The sequence below is a fragment of the Amblyomma maculatum genome, chromosome 10 (assembly GCF_055883805.1).
Source record: "Amblyomma maculatum isolate TAMU_Amacu chromosome 10, ASM5588380v1, whole genome shotgun sequence".
Lineage (NCBI taxonomy): Eukaryota > Metazoa > Arthropoda > Arachnida > Ixodida > Ixodidae > Amblyomma > Amblyomma maculatum.
The window spans coordinates 51,935,222-51,961,621 of NC_139353.1; the positions used below are offsets into that span (position 1 = coordinate 51,935,222).

The 26,400-nt window shown below is 43.0% G+C and overlaps 1 protein-coding gene across 7 annotated transcripts in view; it reads left to right on the forward strand.

Moving 5' to 3' along the window:
- LOC146176383 (uncharacterized) overlaps positions 1 to 22,809 on the forward strand; it is a 76,314-nt gene extending 53,505 nt beyond the window's left edge. For 5 of the 7 annotated variants that reach the window (XM_084582733.1, XM_084582731.1, XM_084582729.1 and 2 more), the window contains 4 exons: positions 16 to 324; positions 660 to 918; positions 5,513 to 5,698; positions 18,843 to 19,242. In XM_084582733.1, the coding sequence (XP_084438859.1) occupies positions 16 to 324; positions 660 to 918; positions 5,513 to 5,698; positions 18,843 to 19,093 (1,005 nt within the window). In that variant the 3' untranslated portion in view covers positions 19,094 to 19,242. Of the gene's footprint in view, positions 1 to 15; positions 325 to 659; positions 919 to 5,512; positions 5,699 to 18,842; positions 19,243 to 21,033; positions 21,095 to 22,694 lie in introns of those variants that run through there. The other 2 variants (XM_084582734.1, XM_084582730.1) reach the window with 2 other exon arrangements.
- Positions 22,810 to 26,400: the final 3,591 nt, after the last annotated feature.

Below are 26,400 nucleotides of genomic sequence, written 5' to 3' on the forward strand. Positions count from 1 at the left end.
TTCTTCCCTGCACAGGCTTTAAACTTTGTGCAACAGAAACAGCACAATCCTGAATGTTACGAAGATGTAGGCTGTTTCTATAGGGCACAAAGAATGGCCGTGGATGTTGGTGGCCCTGCACCGCCTAAACAAGTTGGGACCAAGATTACGTTTTTCGACGGTTTATCAAAGACGGGGAGTGAAGTCACGCATCGCTCGTGGGCAAGCGTTTTAAAGCTAAGAAAAGTGGACCTTGATAAACCGCTGTTCGTAATAACACACGGTTTCACTAGTGACAATGACATGAGCTGGATGCACACGATGAAGGAGGCGCTTTTCAACCATGTGAGTAGCCTTGCTTGTTCTTACTGAGAATGCTTCTTTGTGAGCATCACTGCTGTAAAATATTCGGTGAAGATAATCGCAGTAGCATTTTTTGCTGAGATGTTTCACTGTGTAAGCAAGCATACTGAGTATTCTTACTTTCGCAGGCTTTTATTGCAACAGTAAAAATGTATAAAAAATAGTAGTGCTAATCGTTCTTCTACAGAAAACATCGATCGAAATTGCATTCACTGTCAGAGAGCGTTTAGGTGTAAAGGAAACAACCCTGGCGATGATGTGCCCTATCCATAGATGTATGTGGCAGGCAATCAATTTTAACGCAGTGTTCTTTTAAGCTTCAGGACAAGTGCAACGTCATTCTCGTTGAGTGGATCCAGGGAGCAAAGTTTCCAAGATATGCTGCAGCAGCAGCGAACAGTCCTATGCCGGGAACGCTCATCTCATTGTTGCTCATCGAAATGAACAAACCTGACCTCGGACACCTTTCTCCGGAGAGTGTGCACCTCATAGGATTCAGCCTCGGTGCCCACGTTCTCGGATTTTGTGGTCGACATTTCTACCGAGCTACTGGCAAGAAGTTAGGTCGGATAACAGGTAGGATTTCTTGCAGGTTTTTGAACGCTTAACACAGCATAGGGATGGCTGCAGTAAAAACAAGTTATACCCCATCATCATTACCATCGTACCACGTCTACAGGCTGCAATAGGTCTCTCTCCTACACCAGTTAATAAAAGAGTCCAAGAGACCTATCCTACATTACTCTTATAAACAGCGTTGGATACCCCCTGCTCATCGCTTTTATTGACAGCGTCCAATGGTCTTTCGCCGCATGTCTCTTAATAGTAGCGTCAAATAGTCCTCTCCCATATCCCTCTTATTAGCAGCGCCAGATAGGCTTCTCCCATATAATTCTTAACAAGCGTCAAATAGGCCTCAGCCCCATCCCATTAACCTCATCCTGTGCCAGTTCCGACCACATCACCCTGCTTTTTGGTCTCATCTGCCGATATGACACGCTAACATTTTCGGCGGAACTTTAGCTCTCTTGAAGGTCTCTTGGTTGTATTAAAGGGACCTCGAATTGCTATCACACGAGGTTAAGTAAAAGAAACAAGTACAGGTGTTCCAACACTCGTCACACCATCGCAAACTTATTTGGGGCGACTTCTATAAAAGCCAAGTTAATAGTAATTATTAGCGACGCATACGCTCTAACATACAAGAACGAAATAAAGAAAGTAGGTTGAGGAGCGCGCCCGCCTTTGAAAACAGCATCTGTTGGCGTTGACTTGCCGACTTCCGGTTGCAGTGCCGATTTCCCCAATGGTTTGTGAAATTTTATGCCTCCCGCACAGTCATTGGTGACTGTGATTATCATTTCTCTCGTCAGCAGTGTCTAAAATAACGGACACAGAACTCACAGCACGAAAATTAAACATCAGAACCATGCACCCGGCGGCATTGGCCGCACTTGTGGACGCTACGGATGTTCACGAGCAACACGGGCAGACCAATTTCGTACTTACGGTAAAGGTTGGTATTGAGGCTGCAAAATGGCGGCCTATGGTTTCCTGTCACTTCCCATGCCGTAACTGTAATTTTATTGATATACCTTGATGTAGATTAATGCAAAAATTCGACCCCCAAGTCGCTGGCTCTGTTGTAAGAAGTTAAATGGGGGTGAATGTTCAAATGCATTCAAGCATTCTTACTACACTTCTAACACATTCACGAGCAACATTTTAATTGATTCCTGGTTTCTTTAAAGCACTGTCTATTTCTACAATTCTATTTCAAATCCAGCCGGTAGATATCTGTTTTGACATTTAGACAAGCCATTAAACTCCGTTTGTTCCCTCATTCTTTTTACCCCCTGCTTACAAATAAAGTTACAACTGTGATTTTTGTTACAGTAGTAAATTGCGCCATTCTCAATTAAGGTCGAATAAATGTGGACAAATGGCCCGCTATAATTTTTGATAAACTGCAACTTTTTACCGGATAATGAGTACGAAACGCACTGTCCCCATTCTTATTCACCTACGTATTCCACTTTGAGGGTCTTAACCGCGGTAACTATCGCTTCTAATTACATTTGTTTCCTGACTACTTTTAAGGCTTCGTCACGAAGCACTGGTCCCTTCTTGGACAGCTGATAAGCATTTCAGAATGCTGCTATTCTTTAGGCCAAATAATTTTCTTTCTCTAATTTAAGCCGACGGTTATGATTTAGAAATGATCTGTAATTTCCGAGAGTTGTGCATACATGGAAGAGTTCACCCATATTATAGAAATGTATTTCCACTAAACGTGACCAACTATCCTTTGTTCTGGACTTATTAGATGGCATACAGTGTGTCCTAGCTAGCTTTAGCCAAAGGTCAAAAATTAAACATTTGATGTTGGTCAGTATATACAGCTTCCAGTCATCTGGAGCACCACAGGCATTTTCTATTGTGAAATTAACTAATGAGTAGATAAGATAATTTTTCTAGCTTATTGCCCTTAAACAATAAATATGATTCGCAAAAGTCTGACAGCACCTTCTCAAACCACAATTTAATTTAATTCTGGTAAAGACAGCCTCAGGTGTATCATTCTTCGAAGCTTGAAAGGAAGCCTGCTAAATACAAAAAAAAATATATCGCGTGATTGTGGTGCTCTCAACCGTGATTTGAGTAAACGAAAGCAGCTGTGGATTTCGCTCCATGGACCATTTGAGGCGGCAGGCCGATATGTCTGCGGTGGTGTCTCCGTCCGCTTCGGGAAGTCGGCGCTCGTGATGGTGCAAGTTCCAGCGAGCTTACCGCACTCGCTGCATTCGTCGCCAACATATCTGCCTATTGTTGGAACAGTGCTGTCGAGTATCAGCCGCCAATAACATCGTTCACTCAAACCACGATTGATGCACCAAACTCGTGGCGCGCAAATGCGCAGTCAGCTGATATTTGTTTTTCCTTCGTGGTCTTTCTTTAGAGCTTAGAAAAAGCTACACGTGAGATTTTCTTTAGCAGCAAAAAATGTGGCTACAGTAGGGGCTCTCCAAATTTACAAATCACATTTATTTTCTGAAGACAGCATGTATTCAATTGGAAAAATTATCTGAATTACTAATCAGTTAATTGCAAAATTATAATCGCCTGTGATGGGCTAGTTGACTGACAGCTGTATACAAGTGCTTTTTCTAGCTCACCTCAAATCTGTCATTTTTTAACCCCTGGGTAAAATTAGTTTGGAAATTGTGTGTATGCTGAACAAAATACATTAGGTTCAGTGATGTTACACAACTTGCAGAGGGCAGGAGCAAGAAGCAGTTTATTCCAAAGTTCAACCTTCGGTTCGACCTTCGTAACTGTCACTATGAGTGCGCGTGTGTCTCCGCACATGCACACACACACTTTTTAGATCGGGCACTTTTAGACGGGCCAAAAATATTTTTGAAATGGAAGTTTCCCAATCTTCTTCCTAGGTCTAGGGTTGTGTGACGGGAGGGAGATTCTACAGCGGGAACTAAGAGGCAGAATGCGTTTATTAGTCTCCTCCGTAATTTACCTAAACATTATTTATTGTCTCATTATTATTTCGCCAAATCTTCAAAATTTGAGTCTCTCCTCCAAAAAATGGAAAATATTTTATTCTTTAAGATGGGGGGGGGGGGGGGATCTTTCGGATTGGTGTCTCCAGGGTGTACCATAGCGGCAGCGATTTCTTCGGCCACAGACCGCTCCAACCAAGAATGCGTCACGTGGCGGGCGTCATTGAGACACACACGGCCGCAGGTGGCCTTATCAGCTTCGATTTACCTGTGGCCTCGGGGATTGCCACCGTGACGGTATCCAATATAGAACGTATAAATTTGCAGTGCTGCCGTTATATAACAACAGAATTTGAACTACCACATTCCACCCGCATTTCAATTATCCGAGTTTCAGCCCTAGCTGCAACGCTTTGTTCTATGGTCTCTTAACCTTGCATCTAGTATTTTCCTTTCTGTAGTTCGTTTGCGCTGTACTCATTCTGACTCCAACAATCTTCATTAGAAAATCAGTGGTCTCCACAAAAAGTCAAACTTCCTGCAATGCTTATATTACCCAAAGCCGCGAGGAACGCACAAGCAGTTGTGAAAACTGGGAAGCGTTCGCGCGGGTTACGTGGAGCTTGACGAACTGAAAGGTCGCTGTACAACGTCAAATTGCTTCGACTGTTCCATAATTTTATCCTTTATGTTCACATTATCGCATCAAAGCAGGTAGCAAAAAGGAATGCCAAGTATTTAAACACCAAACTGACACTATCATTCACCCCGAAATTGTCCGAGCCGACTCTATCATTCTGTCGGCAGCCATGTTCTAACCATTCGCAAATAAAATACACCATCAACAACGTCAGTTCCACGCGTTTCCGGAAACCACCTTACAACTGTTAACTGCGAGGCATTTATATTTTGTTTGCAGGTGAAATACATGTTTCACACTTAGATTGACCTATTCATGTACTTTCAGAAACGGGTGTTTATATAACGTAGACCCAGGAACGAGAATTAGGAAAACATGCTTTTGTCGGTAAAATACAGTTCGAGTTGCGGGGGCAGACCACAATGATCGCGTCTATTGTTGTCTCTCCCTGAGGCAGGCGGAGGAGGAAAATACTTTATTCAACACACTATTAAGCGTCGAGAATGTCATTGGCCTCCCTGAGACATATTCCATTCCTATCCTTTTTGCAGGTGCCATATGATATGTGGGTATTCAACAAATATGCATGTAAATGTCACTTATATCACCGTTTTACCAAAGTGTACTTCTTGTGTACAGCCCTTTAGTAGCGCCTTTTTAAGGCGGTCCCCTTCCTTCAGTGTTTTACGGCAGTATTGATGAAAACCATTAGTGACTTAACAGATTTTGTGCCTTCTAAACCATTCTCAATCTTGACAAAAAGGAAGACGACATCTTCCTTATTAAGCTTGATATGTATCACTGCTTCGCTAAACTGGCCATCTCTGTATACCGTAGGATGGGGGTTTATTGAAAGGCACTGCGAACCGAAGAGCAACGGCGAACGCAGCTCTTAGATAGTCAGGTCAAACAAGCTCAGCAATATCAGTGGCACTGTCTGGAATGTTCCCCTTGTACTACCTTTTCTTCGCAATATTTGTGCACTTAGTCATTGCCGAGTATTTCCTTTTAGGTCTGGACCCTGCCGGCCCATTGTTTGAGGGAACAAACGTTTCCCTATCGTTCCATGACGCGGAGTTTGTCGACGTTATACACACACACTCAGGCAGCCTTCAGGAACGTAAGCTTGGAATCAAAGACTCTATTGGCAACGTTGACTTCTTCCCGAATGGTGGGAAGTCCCAACCAGGATGTGAAAGTAAGGCATCATTTTGTATCACTTTGAATCAAATTTACGGATTTCCACTGTTCTTAAGCACATAACTAATTATAAGCTCTACGTAACGGTCCTAAATAAGCTGTAAGGCTTCAGCTGCTCTTTTTGGAATTTTATTGAATCTAGAGGAATTTCATTGAAGCTTATCTAGCGATTAGAATCACAGCTAAAGTGATTATTCTACAGGAGAAGGTGTGCCTCTGTATGTGTTCTTGCTAGCGTGCAGGTTTCATTAGGTTGATTTCATGCGTGTTGGAGGAAAACAATGGCGATAACTGAGCAGAAATAAATGCTAATGCAAATACAATAACCAAGCGGCAATCATAAAAATAGGAAGTGCTATTCACAAATCTGAAAACGTGAAATACTGTTATGTCGTTCTATGGCTTAGTCCCTTTATGCACCTAAATGGAGGTCAAGGTACATTCTGCGCCGCTTTCTCATGTCTTCAGTAGATCAGTTGAAAAACATTTTTTCTTCAAGAAAATATTACATTTTTAGGGGTATATACAATGGTTTCATAACATCATTACTAGCCGTAAGCAGGCGGTAATTACAAAAATGAATACAACGCGCTCATAAAAAATTTGGCACTGGGTTCATCGGTATTGAGGACCTACTTGACGAGCAAAATAAATAAACTGCTGCGAAATATTCTAATCTTTATTTCTTCGCTTTCGATAGCAGCCTACATGCGGCTTTATCGCTGTGATTAACAGCGCGCGGATAGTTTTTGTATTCTTGGTTTGTTTATGCTTGTTGTCGCGAGCCGATGCTTTATCATATTCTTTGTCGCGCAAGCTGCGTCGAGATATATCTCGAACATTCAAGCCACCCGCGTATATTTCGATAAAGATCCAGGTTATGTGAGTCACAGTTTGCGGCTTTATCTAGATCTTTCTTCGCCGCATTTAAATTGAGCGTGTACGTGAGCGACAAGTATTCTCAGTTCGACGACAAGAGAGCAGGTTTAATGTTATCGCCGCCACCGAGTTGTTTTGTACAGCCGCCCTGATTTTTAACAATATAGCGCGAGCGTCGACCAAACTGCTGCTTAGCGCCTTATAACGGCGATAAGCGTGCAACACGGCGAGAGTTCGCGCACGCGCACGAAGAGAGAGCGTCTTCTGCTACGCTGTTCGGATCACAAAGACACACGCCCTGCCACAATATCTGTTTGCGACGTTCCACATTCTTGTGCATGCACGAACTCTCGCCGTGTTGCACGCTTATCGCCGTTGTAAGGTGCTGACCAGCAGTTTGGTCGATGCTCGCGCTATATTGTTAAAAATCAAGGCGGCTGTACTTTTGCGGGCCCTAGTCAGTCCAATAACAGGTTGATTTTTGTGCGATTGCGCCTGTCATTTTACTTTGGTGTTTACGGCCTTGATATCACCACGTGACATTTGGTAGAGGTGCTGCCTTCGTGTTCCGGTCTACCCCTTTAAACGACCACAGCCCTGTTTCTGCCACAGCCAAGAGGCCACCGAACCAGCTGCCGACATCAAGGTCTCCAATCCGAACACGGTATGCTGCCGGACCCCTTTCGACCCTGGAAGGAGGCTTCAACGTTGACAAGGGCCCTGTCTGCCGTTCTAGTTGTTATGCAGCAGCAACAAGCGCCACCCGTTTTCCAAGGCACCCAGAGAGAAGATGTCAAAACATGACTTGACCAGTAGGAGTGAGTAGCAGCACTCAGCAGCTGAGACAGCGTTCTCAAGCTCCGGAACATCTTCGCGCTTGATGGTACCACACGTACGTGGTTCGAGAACCACCAGTCTTCCCTAGCGTGAGAAGCATTCAAGAAGGCGCTGTTGGGGGTATTCGTGAGCGGCGTGAGCAGGGAAAGAGCTGAACTCCTCCAATACAATCCAGAATCCAGCTCCCTAATGAATCTGTCATCGCATACGTTGAAGAAATGAAAAGTCTTTTTGTGGGGTGGACTGGAGCGAGGAGAAAAGACTGAAATTTCTGTTGCCAGACGTGAAGGAGTAGCTCTTTGCCTGCCTCGTCAGGAACCAGCCGAAAACCGTTGAATAATTTGTCACGGAAGCCTCTAACGTGGAAGGGATCTTTGACGCCCGCACTCGACAATACAACCGTGCAGTGCAAACCTGCTCTGTATGCCCACTGTGTCCACTGCTAATACCGACTGGCGGGAACTTTCCGTGAAATACTCCGGAAAGAGCTGCGCCGACACCTGCCACGCCCATGCAACCTCAGTTAGCACCGGTCGTGGACGTCATCTGTGAAGAAGTTCAGCAGCCATTGAGTATTCCTTAGGAGACATCTCCGACGGCTGCAACGCAAGAACCCACCGCGATGAACTATGCGGGTGCTTTACGGAGTCCTGTATTCTAACGGGACTCGCCAAGCCCCTTCGTCACCAACAAGCTGCTGCTGAACGACGCCCTTAGCCCTCGCCCGCCAAGCCTACCATCGACCCTCAAGCCCTAGCAAGTGCGACATCTGTAGGGCCGCGATCAACCGGCCCTTATGCTTCCGCTGCGGTGAGGCCGGACACATTCTACGCTACTGCCCATACCATCGAGTTGGCCTCCGTGGAATTGCAGTTGACGCCCCACGAGCCCACCACGGTGAAGGACCGCTTAAAATCGAAAACTATCTGCGTAGCGATGGGGACCAAGCCGTCGGTCCAGGTCCCCATCGCCGTAGAGGGCCCGCTTTACGTCGCCAGGCAGCAAGCAATAAGACGCAGACTGCTTATCCCGAAGCCCCGTCGACGTTCCTCCGAAAGTAGACGGTGACGAAGCTTTCTTGGGACCGGTAAGCGCCAGCAATTTCGCACAATAACAGCGATCAGACCCTGACCTGAAAGGCGGAGCCGATCACTTGGAAAGAAAAACCACTTCCCCTCCTATCGTGTTCAGGTGTGATTTCTGGTCGTTCGTGTTAAACAATGACGTCCTCATCAAGATCTTCGCACCCAACAAGACCGCACAGCTTCTTGTTGGGCCTAAAACTCTACGGTAGGACATTCTCAGGTGCTGCACAATGAGTCCACAGCTGGGCATCTCGGGTTTGAGCGCACGTTGCAGCGAATCCAAGAGAAGTACTACCGACCGCGGTTGCCTGCTGACGTTTCCCATTACGAGAAAACATGCTGTTGTGTCAGCGGCGCAAAGCACCCCCGATCAGACATGCTGGGCTACTCAAATCTATACCGCACCCGAATAGGCAATTTCAGCAAATTGGGAATAGATCTGCTCGGCCCCTTTCTAACTTCATCTGCTGGTAACAACTGGATGGTCATGACTACTGAGTACCTTACTCGCTACGCCGAAGCGAAAGCCCTGCCTCAGGGCACCGCGGCAGAAGTCGCCAGGCTCTTCGTCGAAAGCATTCTTCTGCGACATGGTGCACCCAAAGTGCTCATCACGGATAGGGGATCATCATTCACGGCGGGGCTCAAGCAGGCCATCTTGAACTATTGTCAGATGAGCCACCGGAGAACTGCTTTAATTCGCAGACGTATGGACTTACAGAGCGCTTCAACAAAAAAAAAAATCGCAGACATGATCGCCATGAACTTCGACGCCGAACATTAGACCTGACATGCCATCCTGTCTTCTTTGGACTGCGTATAATACGGCTATCCAGGAGACAACCAGACCGACTCCGTTCATGGTTGTGTACAGCACGGAGCTCACGGCGATGCTCGACGCGATGCTACCGCATATGGCAGAAGACAACCCCGACGTCGCTTTCTACTTGCAGCGTGAAGAAGAGCCCGACGACTCGCCCGGCGAAGCATCAAAGAGCAGCAACGTACCCACACCCGGATATGTAAGGTGCATATTATTGTTTCAAGTGGGATATATTGTGAGCAGTTTTCGGGAGCTTCAGCGAAATCTGAAGTTTTTCATCGTATCTCTTTGTTTCACTTGAACGTCATTCGCATTTGTGAATCATCATCATCATCGTCATCATCATCATCAGCAGCAGCAGCAGCAGCATCAACAACAACATTCGATATGATCGATCTTTGAAGCCACTGTTCGCAGTGCCAATAAAGCTTGATCGCCCAGCTTACAAGTGGTTAAGCCTGCTGTTGATCGCAGTACCTCTCAACCGAAACCCTACAGCTATGTTCTGGTCGAATCCTTGTCGGTTAGTCTGCCAGAATGGAACACCTCCATCAACATCCCGCCATCACGGTGACCATTCTCCCAACTGCTGCTGTTTCCCCAACTCGTGTGATTCACGAATCCGAGTATTTATCCGGCACTGCCCGCACACACGCTCCAATGCTAAGCCGTCCGGTCAACCAACTTGGGTTATTACCACACGATGTTGTGACACTGCCGTTTATTCTGTCCTATTCGGCCGCGACGTTGTGAATGGGCTGGAGCAGTTTGATGTTAGCGTCTGCTACTATTGGGAAGCTTCGATCAAACGTTTTAACTTTGGATTCTTCTTCAGCCATATAGCCAAAGCCTGGTTTGTCACCCATCGGGCCGTTAATTCCTGATTGGCCTCAGTTTACCAAAGCTTGGCTTCGTCAGATCTTGCAAGCCTTCCACGGCAGTCCCTCCACTGGTCTCATTGCTACCATAAGACATAGGGTGGAACCAAAAGCCACTTTTTGTCATCCGATCTCTCAGCGACTGTTGCGAAGTGTTTGCTTCTTGTGTGCTGGCGACGGTCGACGCAACAACTAGTGGGCCTACTTTAACCTCTTCATTTTCCCTCTGCCCCTTTTGAATTTGTAGGCATCGACCTATAGTGCCCTTTAGCATTGAATGCGGCTCGGAACTGCGGCATCATTACAGCTGTGGATCACCTCACACGCTATGAAAAAACCGCGGCAATACTAGTCTGGTTCCGCTGCGGACGGAGATAGAAATCTTTTTCCAGTGAGACATTATTCTGGACACGGAGCTCCTCGAGTTCTCCTTTCCGACCGTGGCAAGTGTTTCATCAGTACAATTATGACCCAAGTTTCTCATGCCGCCAACACCGTTCACAAGACAGTGTCCGCTAAGATTCCGAAATGAATGGTCTTGCCGAACGCTTTCATTGCGCCCTATCTGACATGCTCTCCACCTATATTTACCCATATTACAGTAACGAATCTTCCAATGAGCAATTCACTTCACATATTGTCAATTTTGACGAGCTTGCCAGGCTTAACACAAAAGTCGCCCAGATTGCAATGTAAAGCAGTTAGTTGTTATGACTCTTCGCACAGTGTGGCCCCATTAAATTCCGGTGACGAAGCCTTTATTTCGATATCTCCCCGCACAGCAGGCTTGCATGGGAGACTTCTCAATTGCTTCTTCAAACCATACACGAGGAGTGAACAATTAAACTTCGCCGGGAGGAAATCAAGTTTCCGCAGTATCTCCTGTCAATGATCGTCGCTGTTGTGGAACTTAGATTGTAGACATGTCTCGACTCGTGCCATTTGCCAGTCATCCTCCCCTTTATTTCCTGCGACGAGGACGGTCGCTTTCGACGGGGGCAGGGGAAATGCGGGAACGATGAGCGCTCTTCGAGACTTTTGACGACATCTGTGATTACTCATCATCACCCTTTACTTCACGTGAACTTCATCCTAATGTACCATAATTTTGAACATTAGTTCGGTGTGTTCGATCTTCAACGGTATTGTTGGCAGTGATAACAAAGCTCGGTCGCCCCACTTACAGCATGCGTAATTATATTGCGAGAGAAGGACTGTTGCAAGCATTCCAAGTAGATTATTAAAACTTTATTTTAATTAATTTATTTAAAATTTTGGGTTAAAGAGGCTATTCGTTTTATCCAGTGAAAAGTCGTTAAAGCCCTTGCGCTCCACTTGTATAAAACATTATCATTGGGCATTTAGGCATTCAAATAAACTCAGATTTTTAATTAAGTGATAGGCTGTGCAAATATTTTAGTGCTGTTTTGAACCGAACACCTCCACGACTGCCAGCCTTAGAATATGGTGTAACAGGAAATTGTAGAATCGCTTTAGCGATATGTAATAATTATTTATCTTCAATAAAAAAGAATAAAAGAACAATTATGCACCAATTTTATGAACGTTTCCATAAGTTTTGTGCGAGGCACGTAAAGAGGACAAGCAAATAAAAGATTCATTTCATGCAACACAGCTTTTATTTTTTCAGGCGCTTATTGACTGCATAGTATGCTTGAGATAATATTACGTTATTTTCGGAGGGAGAACTTAATTCATATAAATGATATGTAACCTATGAAAAAAAAAAAACCGTGGGTTACAAGTTGTCCCTTATCTATTTAGCAAATTTTATTATGTTCATCATTGAATAGGTGAAACGAGGGCTCTCTATGATTTAGGGATGTGCGGTGCATGATGTTGTTGCGCGCTACTTTCTGTGTTTTGCGTATAATTTTTTCCAATACCTAAAATTAGTCACTTTCTACCTTGATTAATAAAATTTTCCATTGCGGCTATTGTAACTAATAATACTGAAATGCAATAAGCTTCATTTCAGGATAACTATGTTTCCAACAGTTGGGTTTTTAGGCTGCTTTTTCTATTCAGACAGAACATTGCCTATTTGGTGGTGAATAATTGCTGCAATGACAGCGACAGAATAATTCAGCACAATCTATACTACCCTGACATTATGTGAGGCAGCTCTGAAGAGAGAATAACGAAGTTTGCGAGAAAGAAGCTAGCCATCTTTGAATGAATGCACCAGGCTGAGTTGGAGTCATCCCTTTAAATAAAGCTGGCAGTGTAGTGGAGGTTCTGGGTAGATCACCACAAAATCTTCTCGACCTTGTTGGAGCAGACTCGCTGTACTTCCACCGCTGCCCTTGAACATGCCCCAGGAAGGTGACGTAGAGCAACAAGGCGCAGCGGCAGCCGCTTGGCAGCATTACCGCGGGCCTTTTCTGGCAAGGCTGACGCAGACGAGTGGCTCAGCAATTACCAGCGGGTGAGCAAGTACAATCGCTGAGATGCCGCAGTAAAGCTAGGAAATGTTTTTTTTTCTTCAACACCATAGCTCTGACGTAGTTTGAGAACCATGAAGCGTCCCTAACGAGCTGGAATCGTTTTAAAGAGGAGAAAGCACAAGTTGGGTGCATGTTGTAAGAATGAAGATGTACCATTCTCGGGACTGACACCCAGCCCAGGGGGCTTCGTCTGCGAAGTGGGAAATGTAAGGCAGCGCTAAAGAGAGAAGAACGAAGTGTATGAGAAGGAAGAAGCTCGCCATCTTTCAGTGAATGCACCAAGCTCAGATGGAGTCATCCCTGTTAATAAACCTATTTTATTTATTTATTTGATACCTGCACCGTCGGTAGTCGTTACAGCAGTGGAGGGACACTTTCATCTTCAAAACACAAGAAATCATGCACTTAACGCCTAACAATAGTCTTCATTTGATGCAATGTTTACAACATATGGCGGCAAAACACTCCATTCACGAAACGTTCTCAGAAAAAAAAAAAAAAAGAAAAGGAATAACGGAGTACGTCACCTTTAAATTGTGGTCCCTACGCTTTGAAACATAGAACGACGGCTTCAGATATTTTGTTCCGTCAATACCTGTCTTGTAATATTACATATTGTGCAAAACCTTTAAACTCAGGTTTCTTCTTCGAGCATGAGGTCTGGCAACTCATAATTGCTTTTAAATTGGGACATACTAAGTGTTCTATCATAATTTACTAGGACAAAGCGGACTGCTCTATTCTGAATTTTTTCAAGTTTAGCAATAAGTTTTTGAGTGTATGGGTCCCAGCTCACTGATGCATATTCGAGTACTGTTCGGCCTCTGGTAAAATACATTTCTTTTAGATGCTTTTGGAAATGGCTCAAATTTTATACAAACCTAAGATACCAGCAGCTTTTGTTACGATGTAGTTAACACGCTCTATCCCCCTCGGGTCAGCAGTACGGTAAACACCTCTGTATTTAATATTCTGCTGTTTCTTCAAGGCTACATGGCCGATAGTGTATACATAGGACGGGTAGGAGCGCTTCCTCGAAAAGATGACGCGTACACATTTTTTAGCGTTCAAAAGTATGTCCAAGCTAGCACCCAACACAGAAAACCTATCTAAGTCATCTTGCAGGCACTCTATTTGCTTCTGTACTACTTGCTGGCTAAACTACATTCAACAGAAACGCGTGTTTGTTCGATATTGTCCGAATATATTCCCTCAGACATCTTCCCGTATTTTCTGTATGGCAAAATTTCCTTGAGTACTTTCGTATAATATTCTTTCAATAAAACATTGTTCGCAAAATAAAACAGCCATATCGGAGGAATTCTGAACAATATATTGGTCTGGCTCGCAGAGATGTTTATCAGCTCTGAATGATTCCCACAGATTATATTGAATCAGAAGCAGAATATATTGAATTCAAATTTTGTGCACACTCACCCCAACATCTTCAATAAGGTGTCTGGCATGCAATATGTTTAACCTAACATGTGAGCTGCTCAGAAATAGCAATTGTGTCGCGCAATTGCGTTTGCTTCAGAATTATACTCCACAAAGGAAAACAAAATTAAAATATGAATTAGAATCCAATTTAAGGGTATTACGTGATGGTCCGCTGTGGCTCTATCTAATTAGAAGCATACTCATAAAATAGATACTTAAGATGAAGAAGATCATCATTATCACCATCATTGCCATGACTATACACACTGCAGGGTCAAGGCCTCTCTCATGTTCCTCCAATTAACCCGGTCCTAAGCTAGCTGCATCCACATGACCCCTCGAACTTCTTAATCTCATCCGCCCAACTAACTTTCTGCCACCCCCTGCTACGCTTTCCTTCCCTTGTAATTCAGTTTGTTACCCTAAGCAGTCATCTATTATACTCTCTTTGCATTACATGTCCTGCCCATGCCCATTTCTCATTCTTGATTTCCACTAGAATGTCAGTAACTTGAGTTATTTCTCTGACCCACTCTGCCCGCTTCTTATCTCTTAATGTTACCTCTACCATTTTTAGCTCCATAGTCCTTTGCATTGTCCTCAACTTAAGTAGAACCCCATTTGTTATCCTCCATGTTTCAGCTCCATAGGTGAGTACAGATAAGATGCAAGTGTTGTTACTTACCTCTTGAGCGATACCGGTAAACTGCTACTCCTAATCTGCGAGTGCTTGCCAATTGTGATCTATCCAATCTTATTCTCCTTGTTATTTCAATTTCATGGTCCGGATCTCCGGTTACTACCTGCTCTAAGTACACATATTCGCCTACTACTTCCAGTGCTTCGCCAGCTAACTTAAACTGCTGTTCCTTCCCGAAGCTGTTAAACATTACCTCAGTCTTCTGCATATTGATTTTCAAGCCTACCTTTCTACTTTTCCTGTCGAGGTCATCAATCATTCTTTGCGGCTCATCCCCTGAGTTAGTTAGCAAGGCAATGTCATCAGCAAATGGGAGATTACTGAGATATTCTCCATCTAAACGTATCCCTAACCGCTCCCCATTACAAGTATCTGAATACTTCCTCTAAACAAGCTCTGAATAGTACTGGGTAGATAGTGTCTCCTTGCCTAACACCTTTCTCTAATAGAGGAATTTTGTGTTACTTTTTATGCAGAACTATGATTGTTGTGCAGCCATTATTTATATATATATATATATATATATATATATATATATATATATATATATATATATATATATATATATATATACTTTCACGTACAGCTTGTCTACACCCTGATTTCGCAATGCCTGCTTGACCACCGAGGTTGCTACTTAGTCAAATGTTTTTTGTAATCAATGAATGCTATGACCAAGGCTGGTTATATTCCGAGCATGTTTCTATCACCTGATTGATGGTATGGATATGATCGATAGTAGAGTACCCTGTCCGGAAACCTGCTTGATCTTTTGCATGATTGCAGCCTAAGCTTGTCCTGATTCTATTAGCGGTTGCCTTAGTAAATACCTCATACCTAACAAACAGTATGCTGATTGGTTTGTAATTTTTCAGGTCCTTAGCGTCCCTTGTCTTATAAATTAAATTAATGTTCTCATTCTTCCATGGTTTCGACACCGTCGGTGACCCCAGGCACTGCGTATACAGGCGGTCAGTTTTCCTTGCGCGAGATCCCCCACGTACAGCAACAAATCTGCAGTTTCTTGGTCATCTCCAGCTGCTTTCTCCCATTTCATTGTTTATAACGCTTTCTTAACCTCGTACAGTGTCACTGGCGGAGGATCTGACTGTTTTTCCCTACTGTCGATCTCATTATTGCCCTGACTGCGTTAGCTACTGCAGAGATCAGTATAGAACTCCTCGGCTACTTTGACTATCTTGTCCATATTTGTGATGGCGTTGCCCCCATTGTCTGTAAGCGCACAGATCTGATTTTAGCCTATGCCCAATTTCTTTTTTTTCACCGCGGTAAGGCTTCCCCCGTTCTTTACAGCATGCTCAATTTTATCCATGTTATATTGCCTTATACCGGCCACTTTGCACTTTTGATCAACTTTGATATCTCTGCGAATTCTATCTGGTCTGTTGGATTGGAAGATTTCATACTTTGGCGTTTCTAATCAAATCTTTCGCCTCCTTAGAGAACCTATCGGTATCCACTCTACCTTTACTACCGCCTACATCTATAGGGCACTCAGTAGAGATCTGTCTGAAATTATTGTTGATTGCTTCCAGGCTCATATCGCCATCCTCGGTTAGAGCTGAATATCTATTCTATAGCGAGATCGTCAACTTGTCCGCCCTCCTTCTCACTGCTATTTTAATGATGGACTTCGTTCTTACTAATTTGTTTCATTCCCTCTTCAGATTAAGACCAGTTCGAGACCTTACCATCCTGTGGTTAGTGCATCGCACTTTCCTGATTACTTCTACATTCTCCATAATGACGGGGTTAGAACACAGTATGAAGTGTATTTCATTTCTAGTCTCCTCGTTAGGAGTTTCTCCTGTCCAGTTCCGATTCTTCTTTTTGCTGAAGAAGGTACTCATGTTTCTATATACTTAACTAGTAGCTCCCCCCTGCTATTCCTAGAACAAAAGCCATAGTCAACTACTGCCTGGTCTTCTGCCTGCTGCTTTTTTCCTGCCTTGGCATTGAAGTTACCCTTTAGTATCGTATACTGCGGCTTTCCTTTCCGCATTGCGATTCTAGATCTTCGTAAAAGCTTTCAACTCCCGGGTCTTCATGACTACTTGTAGGTGCGTAGGCCTGTACAACCTTCTGTTTATATCGCTTATTAAACTTAATTACGGTGCGTGCACCCTCTCATTATTTCTATACAGTTCATCTATATTACCAGCTATATAATTATTGACAAAGAAACCTACATCTAGTTCTCGCCTCTCCGGTAAACCTCGATAACACAGTACATGCTCGTCTTTCAGTACAGTATGTGCCTCCTGCCTCCTAACCTCACTAAGCCCTATGAAATCCCATTTCATATCCTCCACTCCCCCTCACAGCACTGCTAAACTAGATTCACTACCTAGGGTTCTAGCGTTCAACGTGCCATGGTCAGTTTCCAAGGGTGGCCTGTCCAGCGAAACCAGAAATTCTTGGTACCCAAAATTGCGTCACGCGTTTGACCTCCGCCGTGTTCAGTTGCTCCGCAGCCGTTGGTGACTGAGGGCCGGGGTTTTATAGAACTAATCATGGGAGGTTGCGGCCAATTACTGCACCAGGGGGGCCAACTCATGTTCTTATAAGGAAGTGCGTTGCCGGAGGTCTTCACCGGCATCAGGTCGCACCATAAATCTTTTATGCACTAAAATCGACACGCGGATTTTTTAAATTTTTTTGATCCGGTGGAGAAATGCGCGATATCTTAGGATATTTTTTATTAAAGACCACGGGGTATACATCAAGACTTCCTGTCTTTCCAAAGCTTTAGAAGCGTGCGTTGTGCGGCGTAGGTGGAAACGTGTCTAGCTCGTAATCCCAAAGTGATCTGTTGGAATCCTGCCTAAATTTTGTTAATGTTTCTGTTAGTGCTATAATTATTTTATAGAAAAAATAAATTGAGTAATGCAGCAACCATTTATTTTCGTCATACGTAATATGTTAATGCTTTCATTCTACAAGTTATCTAATGTTTAGCATAAGCATACCCGGTTTCGGAATTCGGGAGACTATGTGCATGAATTATCGCGAAAGAGATTTATGAGGCGCGCTCAACCACTGCACGGACCCCGGCTTTTCTTGTTCACGCGGTCGGTAACTTTGTTGCCTTACTATCCTCCTGATTGTTTACGCGAGAGCCTGATGGGCTCGGTGAACCAAGAAGCATCGCACTAACTGGTAATTGAGAACTGCAAGCAGGAAACGTATCGCGATAATAAGGAATGCAATTACTTCCACTTATTGCGATTGTAGTAAGAGGCCAGGCTCTCTGCTTACCAGGTTTACCCGCAACACATATAGGCCCGAGGGTCGTCGGTACCAAGTCTGTTAGAGGGGCACCTATAGCAGTGAATGCGTTGTGGTGCGTTTGAGTAATTAACAGTTATTTGGGATGTGTATTTATTTTGCTGTATAATAATTTGTTACAGTGTCAAACAAGCACACAGCCGGGTAAATTGAAGAACTATAGAACAGGCCTTCGCTCAGCCGTGTGTATAGTCTAGCTGTTGATGATGATGATGATGACAAATCATTTTAAGAGTTATAATATTGGAAATAAAAATATTTCAAACCATGTAATTAAAAGGCGGTTAAAACACACTGTCGCATTCTCTCTTCAAGCGATCCCTATGTGCCTTACTATATCGCCATCCTTATTTACATATTGTTGAAATTCGCCCCAGTAGCATCTGCCCCTGGCCCATTTGATCAGCAGACAGTCACAAAACGCACACTAATGCACACTAATGTCATCAATTGGTTACAAATGATAGCAGGGCAGTGCGAAAAAGCAAGCTTTATAGGTGAGCTGCGGTAACGTTGGTGTATTTGTCAGTGGATATATAGGGAGCCTGTAGACTATTATACCGCGACATTTTACTGTACGATACCATGAATCACGCCTTACCCTCATGCTCCTCATCACCAGTGCCGATTCCTCCGAGAACGAGTGTTTGTCGAGATCAGGAAGTAGCTTGGTGAAGAAAAATGAAGAGCATTTACTATGATGCATGTTCTTTTACTTTTCAGGTATGTTGAAAATAGGATGCAGCCACAAGAGAGCGCGAGCCTATTTTATTGAGTCCCTAACCAGCACTACGTGTCACTTTAAATCGGTCCAGTGCGATAATGGTTGGGAAAACTACGACAAATGCGAACTCACAGAAGACGTTTCTTTCATCGGCGAAATGGGTTATAATAGCAAGACAAAGAATGGAAGAAAAAATCAATACTTGCGCACGAGCAGTCAGACACCTTTCTGTATTCCACAGAAAGGGTGATCTCTGCCACTGTTTCGAATTTATTCAGTGAATAACCCTTACGAAGACGGAATTTTACATTTCATTGCAGTGTGTATGTCACTTCTGATGGGTCCACTACTAGCATTTTATCCTCTTTTATTAGTGATATAAATATTTATTTTCTTGCATGTCCATGCCCACTCGGATTTAATGTCACAAACAAAGCTGTCTTCTATGTCATATGCTGTGGCGGTCTTTCTCGCTCATAACTGATGCGCTGAACTTCTGCAAGACGATGGGATCAAGGCAGAGCGATAATTCGTGGATTCAGTGTGCCCGACAAAAGCCTTTCTTGGCATTTTATTTTTGCGCAAAAAGTTTCTCTCTATTACCAAATTTTATGGCAACATTAACCCAGTGCACCAGGCCAAAGAAGTAGCTACGGCTCAAAAGCATTTTCAGCACTAGGTTGCGACATGTCGGCACGAAATGAAACCAAATGATTAACGTCCTCTTCGCGCCTATACTTGGTGGACTCGATGTAAGTGTGGCTGATGCCGCTGGACAGATGGATATGTTGTTCTTTGACTTCAGGAAAGCATTTAGCAATGTGCCCCATGGCGATTTGTTGCATAAATTGAAGCACACAGGTATTTTGTTTAGTGTTATTCACTGGATACGTGCATACCTTGAGCACAGATGGCAAAATATGCTTAAATAACTATTGTGTTTCGGTGGTGCTTCCAATCTGTTCGAGAGTTCCCCTGGGCAGCCTGGGGGGCCTTGTGTTGTTTTTAATTTATGTAAATTATTTGTTCTATTTACTTGATTGAGAAGTATCTATAAAATTGTGTGCAGGCGAATAGACTGTCTTTAGGGAAATGTAGTCTGAAAGGAATCACACATTACTTCAAAATCACTTGAGCGATTGTGTACTGTGAGCTCTTGAGGGGATGGAGCACAATAAAGAAAATGCAATATTTTGGCGTATCACACGGTAAAAAAGCAAGCAATTGTTTTTCCTTCATTACAGTGAACACTTATGTGAAGTAAATGTAGAAGTAGAAGTATCTAGGCGTTAGGCTATCTAATAAAGTTGCCTGGTCCGCACATATTCCTGTCAGCACTGCATTGGCTGGAAGAGTTCGGTCACTAAAAGGCAATTCAAAGATGGGAAGTACGAATAACGCAGCTTCTAACACCTGTATAAAATCGAAGCTTATATTGCTATGTGGTAGGGGATTCGTATTACGTGAAGGATATCATTCTACTAGACCACATTCAGAGAAATGCTGTACGTCTTATTACGGGAAGTAAAAAATGAAAGATTCAATGATTAATTTAACTTTGAATAAAAATTTTGCCACTGCAAATGAGGAGTTGTAACCGTTTAGCACTGCTTCATGAACACATTTTCAGAACACTTATCATATCTACTCCAGTCTGTCATAAGCCGATTAACACGAGAGAAACGGGACATTCTAAGCAGCATTCTTCAGCTCCAATATTTGCCAGGACTAACACATAGAAGCGCAGTTTCTTTCCAAAAACAATATAAGAATGGAATGCTCTTCCAGGCAGTATTGTCGGCTCCCATGACTTTACTTGTAAGCTGGATCTTGCTGCTGTTTGATTATCATATTTCACGAATATTTGGTGTTTGATATGTTTGACTCAAGTTGCTGTTTGTGATGTGTGTCTCTGTTTAGTCGCTTCTGACTTTGTTCAGGGCCCCTCCTTATTGGGCTAGTATAGTGACTCCCAGTACATGCAAGTAAAGAAATAAGTAAAATAAATCTGTCACTGCATAACCATTTTGCTAGGCAGTTATTGTCCCTTAACTTGTGTACCTTAAAGTAAATTGTATCTACCCTTTTCCGTTTTGCATCAATTTTATACCTCTATCCTTTTGATAACAATTGTCCTCAATTATTACTTTAAATTCTTTCAATGCATGGAAAAATTCCCTTTGGCAAAAGATACAGGAAGGGATGCTCTGTATTGAGCTGAAACAATGAGCATAATAAAGAACATATGAATGTAAGTACTGCCCTGTTTATGCTTGTTACATGAGAGAGCTCTGTCAGATTTGCTACCTGAGAGCCCTCTTTCAGCAAGCCGTGCTTGCTGTCCTCTGGTAAATGTTTCTATAATATAAACAACCATCTCTATCGGCCGATTAGACTAGGCTGCCATGTATTTTGTGAACAGAAAATAGCGCAACAGGCAAACTCCCAAACAGAGATCGAATCACAGGATTGACGCTGAGCCACAACGTGAAAAAACCGTTGTTATATTATAAATCGCATCACTAAAAGACAGTAAAAACAGGCATTGTGGTCTCATTGATGTCGGCGTGTCCAAAACCTTATAAACATATGGTAATCTGCAACTTCAATGAATAATCGGATGACTAAAGGCATGTGGATAACCTGATAATGTTCTATTATTGGGCCGTCACAAGATAGCCAAAAAGCTTAAAACGTCAGGCTTGTCCGCAAAAAGGGAAGGAAAGAAAAACTTGCCGTTCTACTTATGTACACTACCTTTTAACAATGTAGCAAAGAGAAAAAACTTGAAAGTGTGTATGCTATTTTGGAAAGAAAGGCTGAGCATCTAAGAGAACCTGTAATAACATGTGGTGTTAAGCTTGCAAATAAGTGTAAGCTGTAGTTTATAAACTAGCAATGTCATATGATTTAGTGTACATCGGGCAGACTGGCCGATGCATTATTACAGATTTGAAAGAGAATGCAAATAACTTGGACGCTAAGAAATCTCCTAATCTCGTTGACCACGTCCGTGACTGCGAATTTTGCTACTCTTCCTTGCACTATTGGGAGATAATGTACAAGTACCAAGCCCGCTTCAAACGTATGATAATGGAGGCCTACCACATGAGGTAAAAAAACAATGTTGTACGTTAGCAAGCCGTCTATGTTTTGACATGAAAGTGAGATTGCATGCCTTAATCCTACGTGACAACACAGGTTTTTGGCTTCTGCAGTTGTCTATAGGGTGGTCAATATTTCCATAAATTGTGTTCCTTCATTAGATTAACTTTCCGTTGTGAGTCAGCACCCGCCCTGCAGTTCTCTGCTTCGCTATTTGTTACACTGTTTTTCATTCAATATATTTCACTAAAACGGCCTCTCGTCCATAGCATGTATTTAGCTTCCTTGCTATTAACTTAAACAACCTTTAAATATTTTTTCGTTGAGTTACGTCTGTGTACCGGATTTGTTTCCAAGACTTGGTGTCTGCTTTTACAGTTTTGCTGAAAGCTACTCTTCATTGCACCACATGAAGTAAATAAACAAATTATAATGAAGCAATGTGCCGCACAAATAACGATAAACCTCGCACTTTGCAGTCTTGCTTACTTTTGCTTAATGTTTTATCCGGCTACACTGCTCCACTGTGTCGCGAACTGAATTCAGGCAGAGTTATGTTGGCCCACACTGAAAGTTGTAGTTCAGAGTTGATTTCAAATTTGAATGAAATATTTAGCATGTCTCTTGGAAGGGCATGTTGCGAACGCTTGTTTACAGCAAAACTAGGCATTCCGCAACAGACATTCCAGTGCGATATATAACAAAGGTTTGATGGCTGATGCAACCTTTCTTTTTTGCTTTTAAAGATTAGTAAACAAGATCCAGTCCTTCAATATTACGACAGCAAGATGTAATAAACACCAAAGGATTATTCACAATTCTGCATTTCACCGACCTTTTTCGTGCAGTGAAGTGCATCGCTGTAAGGTTAAAAATAAAGCGCACCATATGAACAAAGAGGCTGGTCCCTAAGTGCAGCTTGCTCTAAGAATGCTGATGTCTCTCGTTAAATATTAAGCTAACTCAATGCAGAGGCATTTATAAAAGTCTAAGGTATTTAAACATACTGTTTAGGTAGCTTTACACATGGCGCCAAAACAGAATTTCCTGGCAGTGCTCTTGTGGTTTCAGATAAATCTCGGACAACCTACGAGTCGTGTTTATGTCAAGTGCATTCTGTTTCGTGGTCACCGTTGATGTCTTTAGCATTAGGTGTAGCAACAGACCAATGTCTGGGAGACGCTGGAAAATGCGTCTGGCATCTAAAGCAGTTCGCTTGAAATCATGAAAAACGTCCAGTCGAGTTTGTGTAAACCGTATTTTATTTAGAGGTCAGCGTTTATGTATTTAGCACTATACCTACTCACAGGCCGAAGTCTGTTGGACAAGAAAAATCATCTGGTATCTAGGATAGTTCTCTCGGAATCATAACTTTGTTTTAGTGTGCCACATACGAGCACGTAAGTTTTGCTTTCGCACCACATGTTAGCCACGAGCCGCCGTTTAACAACTGTGAAATTCATTTTCAGTGATCATGTTGGTTCTCTCAGTAACTATATTCTAAAGTTGTCTCGCAACACTTTTGGAGGCATATGATATTGTCACGGTGTGAAGTCTCTGATCAGAAGTCACCGCGGGACACAGGAGTAACAGAAGTCACAGTGCGGCAGGAAACTAGCAGGCCCGCTTCGACAGAAGAACTTCAGTTTCTTCGCCTCGAGGAGACGAACGTCGGTTTCTTCGCCTCGAGGAGGCACACGCTCGCGATCAGCACAGAGGGAAAATAAACAATGCAGCGTGTCAATATGAAGCCACTGAATGACTAGATTTTGCTTTGTTGAAATTTGTGTACAAATAACAAATGTCTACGCACGAAAGAGAACTGACAATCCCGCTCAAAATTTGGCGGTCAGATTCAGGCGAATTTTTGGTATTTACGCCGAAGTTCCAACGAGGCCTATGCTGCCTGAATATGTGGGGTTAAAAAACCTTAAAACCTTGCAACTAGTTCGGCTCTTTCAGACGTCGTGCAGATATTTGAGAGCAACCACAGGCCGACGTTGTGCAGGAGTGTGTTAAGAAGATCGGTCGACCGGCGCGTTCCCGTGCGCATCAGCTGCCAGGAAATGGGGCTGAGGAATCGGGGTCGGCGTATGCGCACCGTTGTTTCTCCGTGCAAACTATAATAAAGAGAAGAAATTCTAGAGCAGCGGAGCGCTTAAATCTTAAGGTTCACAGCAAATAACTCGCATTATACAAGATGTATTGAAAATTTGTTGTTTGAAAATATAAACGAGGAGGACCTCAGCCGGTCCGCACCTTTACTGAATAATGTTGATGAGCCACCTTAAGTGATTCCTGTGAAAACACCTCAGTTTACTTGCACCTTTAGATGGAGTTTCTAACTCTACTGATGCTAGTTTCAATGAAATAGCAACTTTCGTAAACTAGCGACAAACGCCCCCCAAAAGAAATGCAGATCTCATTATCATCGAGCAATTTCTGATGCAAACTGGGCGCGCTAGTGTATTCTTTTTTTTTCCACCTATAAGAAGGATAAACACCACTGCACAGTGCATCAAAACAAATTTCACCAACTATTTTAGGTATATATTTCGCAAGTTCGAACATGGTTATAAAAAACAATTCAGTGCAATTTTTTTTACCTACATATGCGTCTCTTTTTCTGGATAACATCTACTGGAAATAATATTTTTGTGCAAGTTGAGGTTTAAAGGACACAACGTTCAGTTCTCAAGAAGCTGTGAAATACTGCCAAATATGGTTGCCAACGTATCGTTAATGACGGCCTAAGCTTCTAAAGCATAAGAAGCTCTTGTTTAAACTTGGTACTGCTTCTGCACCAAGTGTTTAAGTGTTCCTTTTAAAAACAGTAGAGTGTGTTTCTCACGGCGTTTCGGTGACTTTAGAGGCAAATTTACGACTCTTTGAGGACGAAACTGTCGATTTACAGCACTGACCTGAAATCGATAAATGCCCACTTTGCACAACGCACAAAGAAAGAGTGATATGTGCTTATATTAGTCGGTACTACACCGGATTCGCGCCCGCAATATCGCCTAGTAAAAAGAGGAATTCCCAAGTATTTGAAAATGAAGCTTTTGATTTACCAGCCGTTACCTGAAATCGACCGCTGCCAAATTTGCCGAATTCGGACAGAAAAAATGAGATACGCCAGTTTAGACGAGGAAATCGTGTCTTCAGTACCCTGACAATATGATCGAAAAAAGCACCGCTTGCGAACAATTAGGTCATTGCAGTAGGCGGGAGCAGTCATCGAACCACCCTCTTTACAAAATAAAATAAGCAAGCTTCAGTTATATTAAGCAAAAACTGCAGCATGCTTTTCCCGCCCAATAAAAGAACCGTGGTAATGAGCCCACATTGCCCTGCTCAAAGAATAATACCGCAAAAGATTAGTGGTCGCAATCAGCGGATTCGTAGGATAACCGCGCGCTACTCAGACACGTGCTATATCATGAAGTGGTATTTTAAACACTAATCTGCTGCATACATAGGCGATTGGTTCAACTCGCGCGAGGGAAAACGCAAACTGTAGGTGTTAAAATTGATACTGGTAGGAGCAGAATCACTCGGTAACAAATTGAGCATCGCTCTGTTAACCGAACTAGTTCAGTTCTTTTTCTTCTTTATTTTCAAGATTACCCAAATGTTACTCTAGGTCTCAAGTTTAAGTGTTAAGGCTTGATGTCACAGAAACTAAAAGTATCCCCAAAACTTTAGCCGAATAAGCAAAGTATGCTTTTCATGCAAGCGGGATAGCAACCTTAATTATAGCAAGTGCGCAGCAAACGTATAAGATCATGTACCTACGAGTGTAATAGGGTCTGCGCAGACAACTTTCACAGCTATAAATAACGTATATCGGGACAGCGGAAGACTGCTTTTTAATCTTAATTTTTTAGTTGCGGTCAGTTCGTTAGGCTCTATTTGAGCATAATCTCACGTCTGGCGGAGGCTGTATTGTTAAGGTTGTGAAGGCTTTCAGACGACAGGAAAATTTTTAGATAGCTGACAGTAAACAATGCGGAAGTGCATATTCCATGGAAGCATGAATTTACTGTAAAAAAATACCACATAACGTGAACAACAAGCACACTGGAAAGCTATTTAGAAGACATGGTTTTAAGGCTATCTTGTGCAAAACGTCTCATTTTTCATTTCCATTTTTTACGGCTGACGATGGCATTAGACCTCCCTTATCGCACCAGCGAAGAATCACAAGGACAGCTAGATGATTTAATTTCAACATAGCAAGCCATTTGGTCTTTACTACTGAACCTTGACGCCAAAAAAATCTGGTCTTGACAATATCCAAAATCCATTTATTAAAGGTATGGCGAATTGATGTCTAAATACCTCCTACTACTCTACAGTAAATGCTAGGAACTAGCGATATACCTAAAGAATGGAAAACAGCTAAAGTGGTTACAATACACAAATCTACACACATTAATAACACCGCAAACT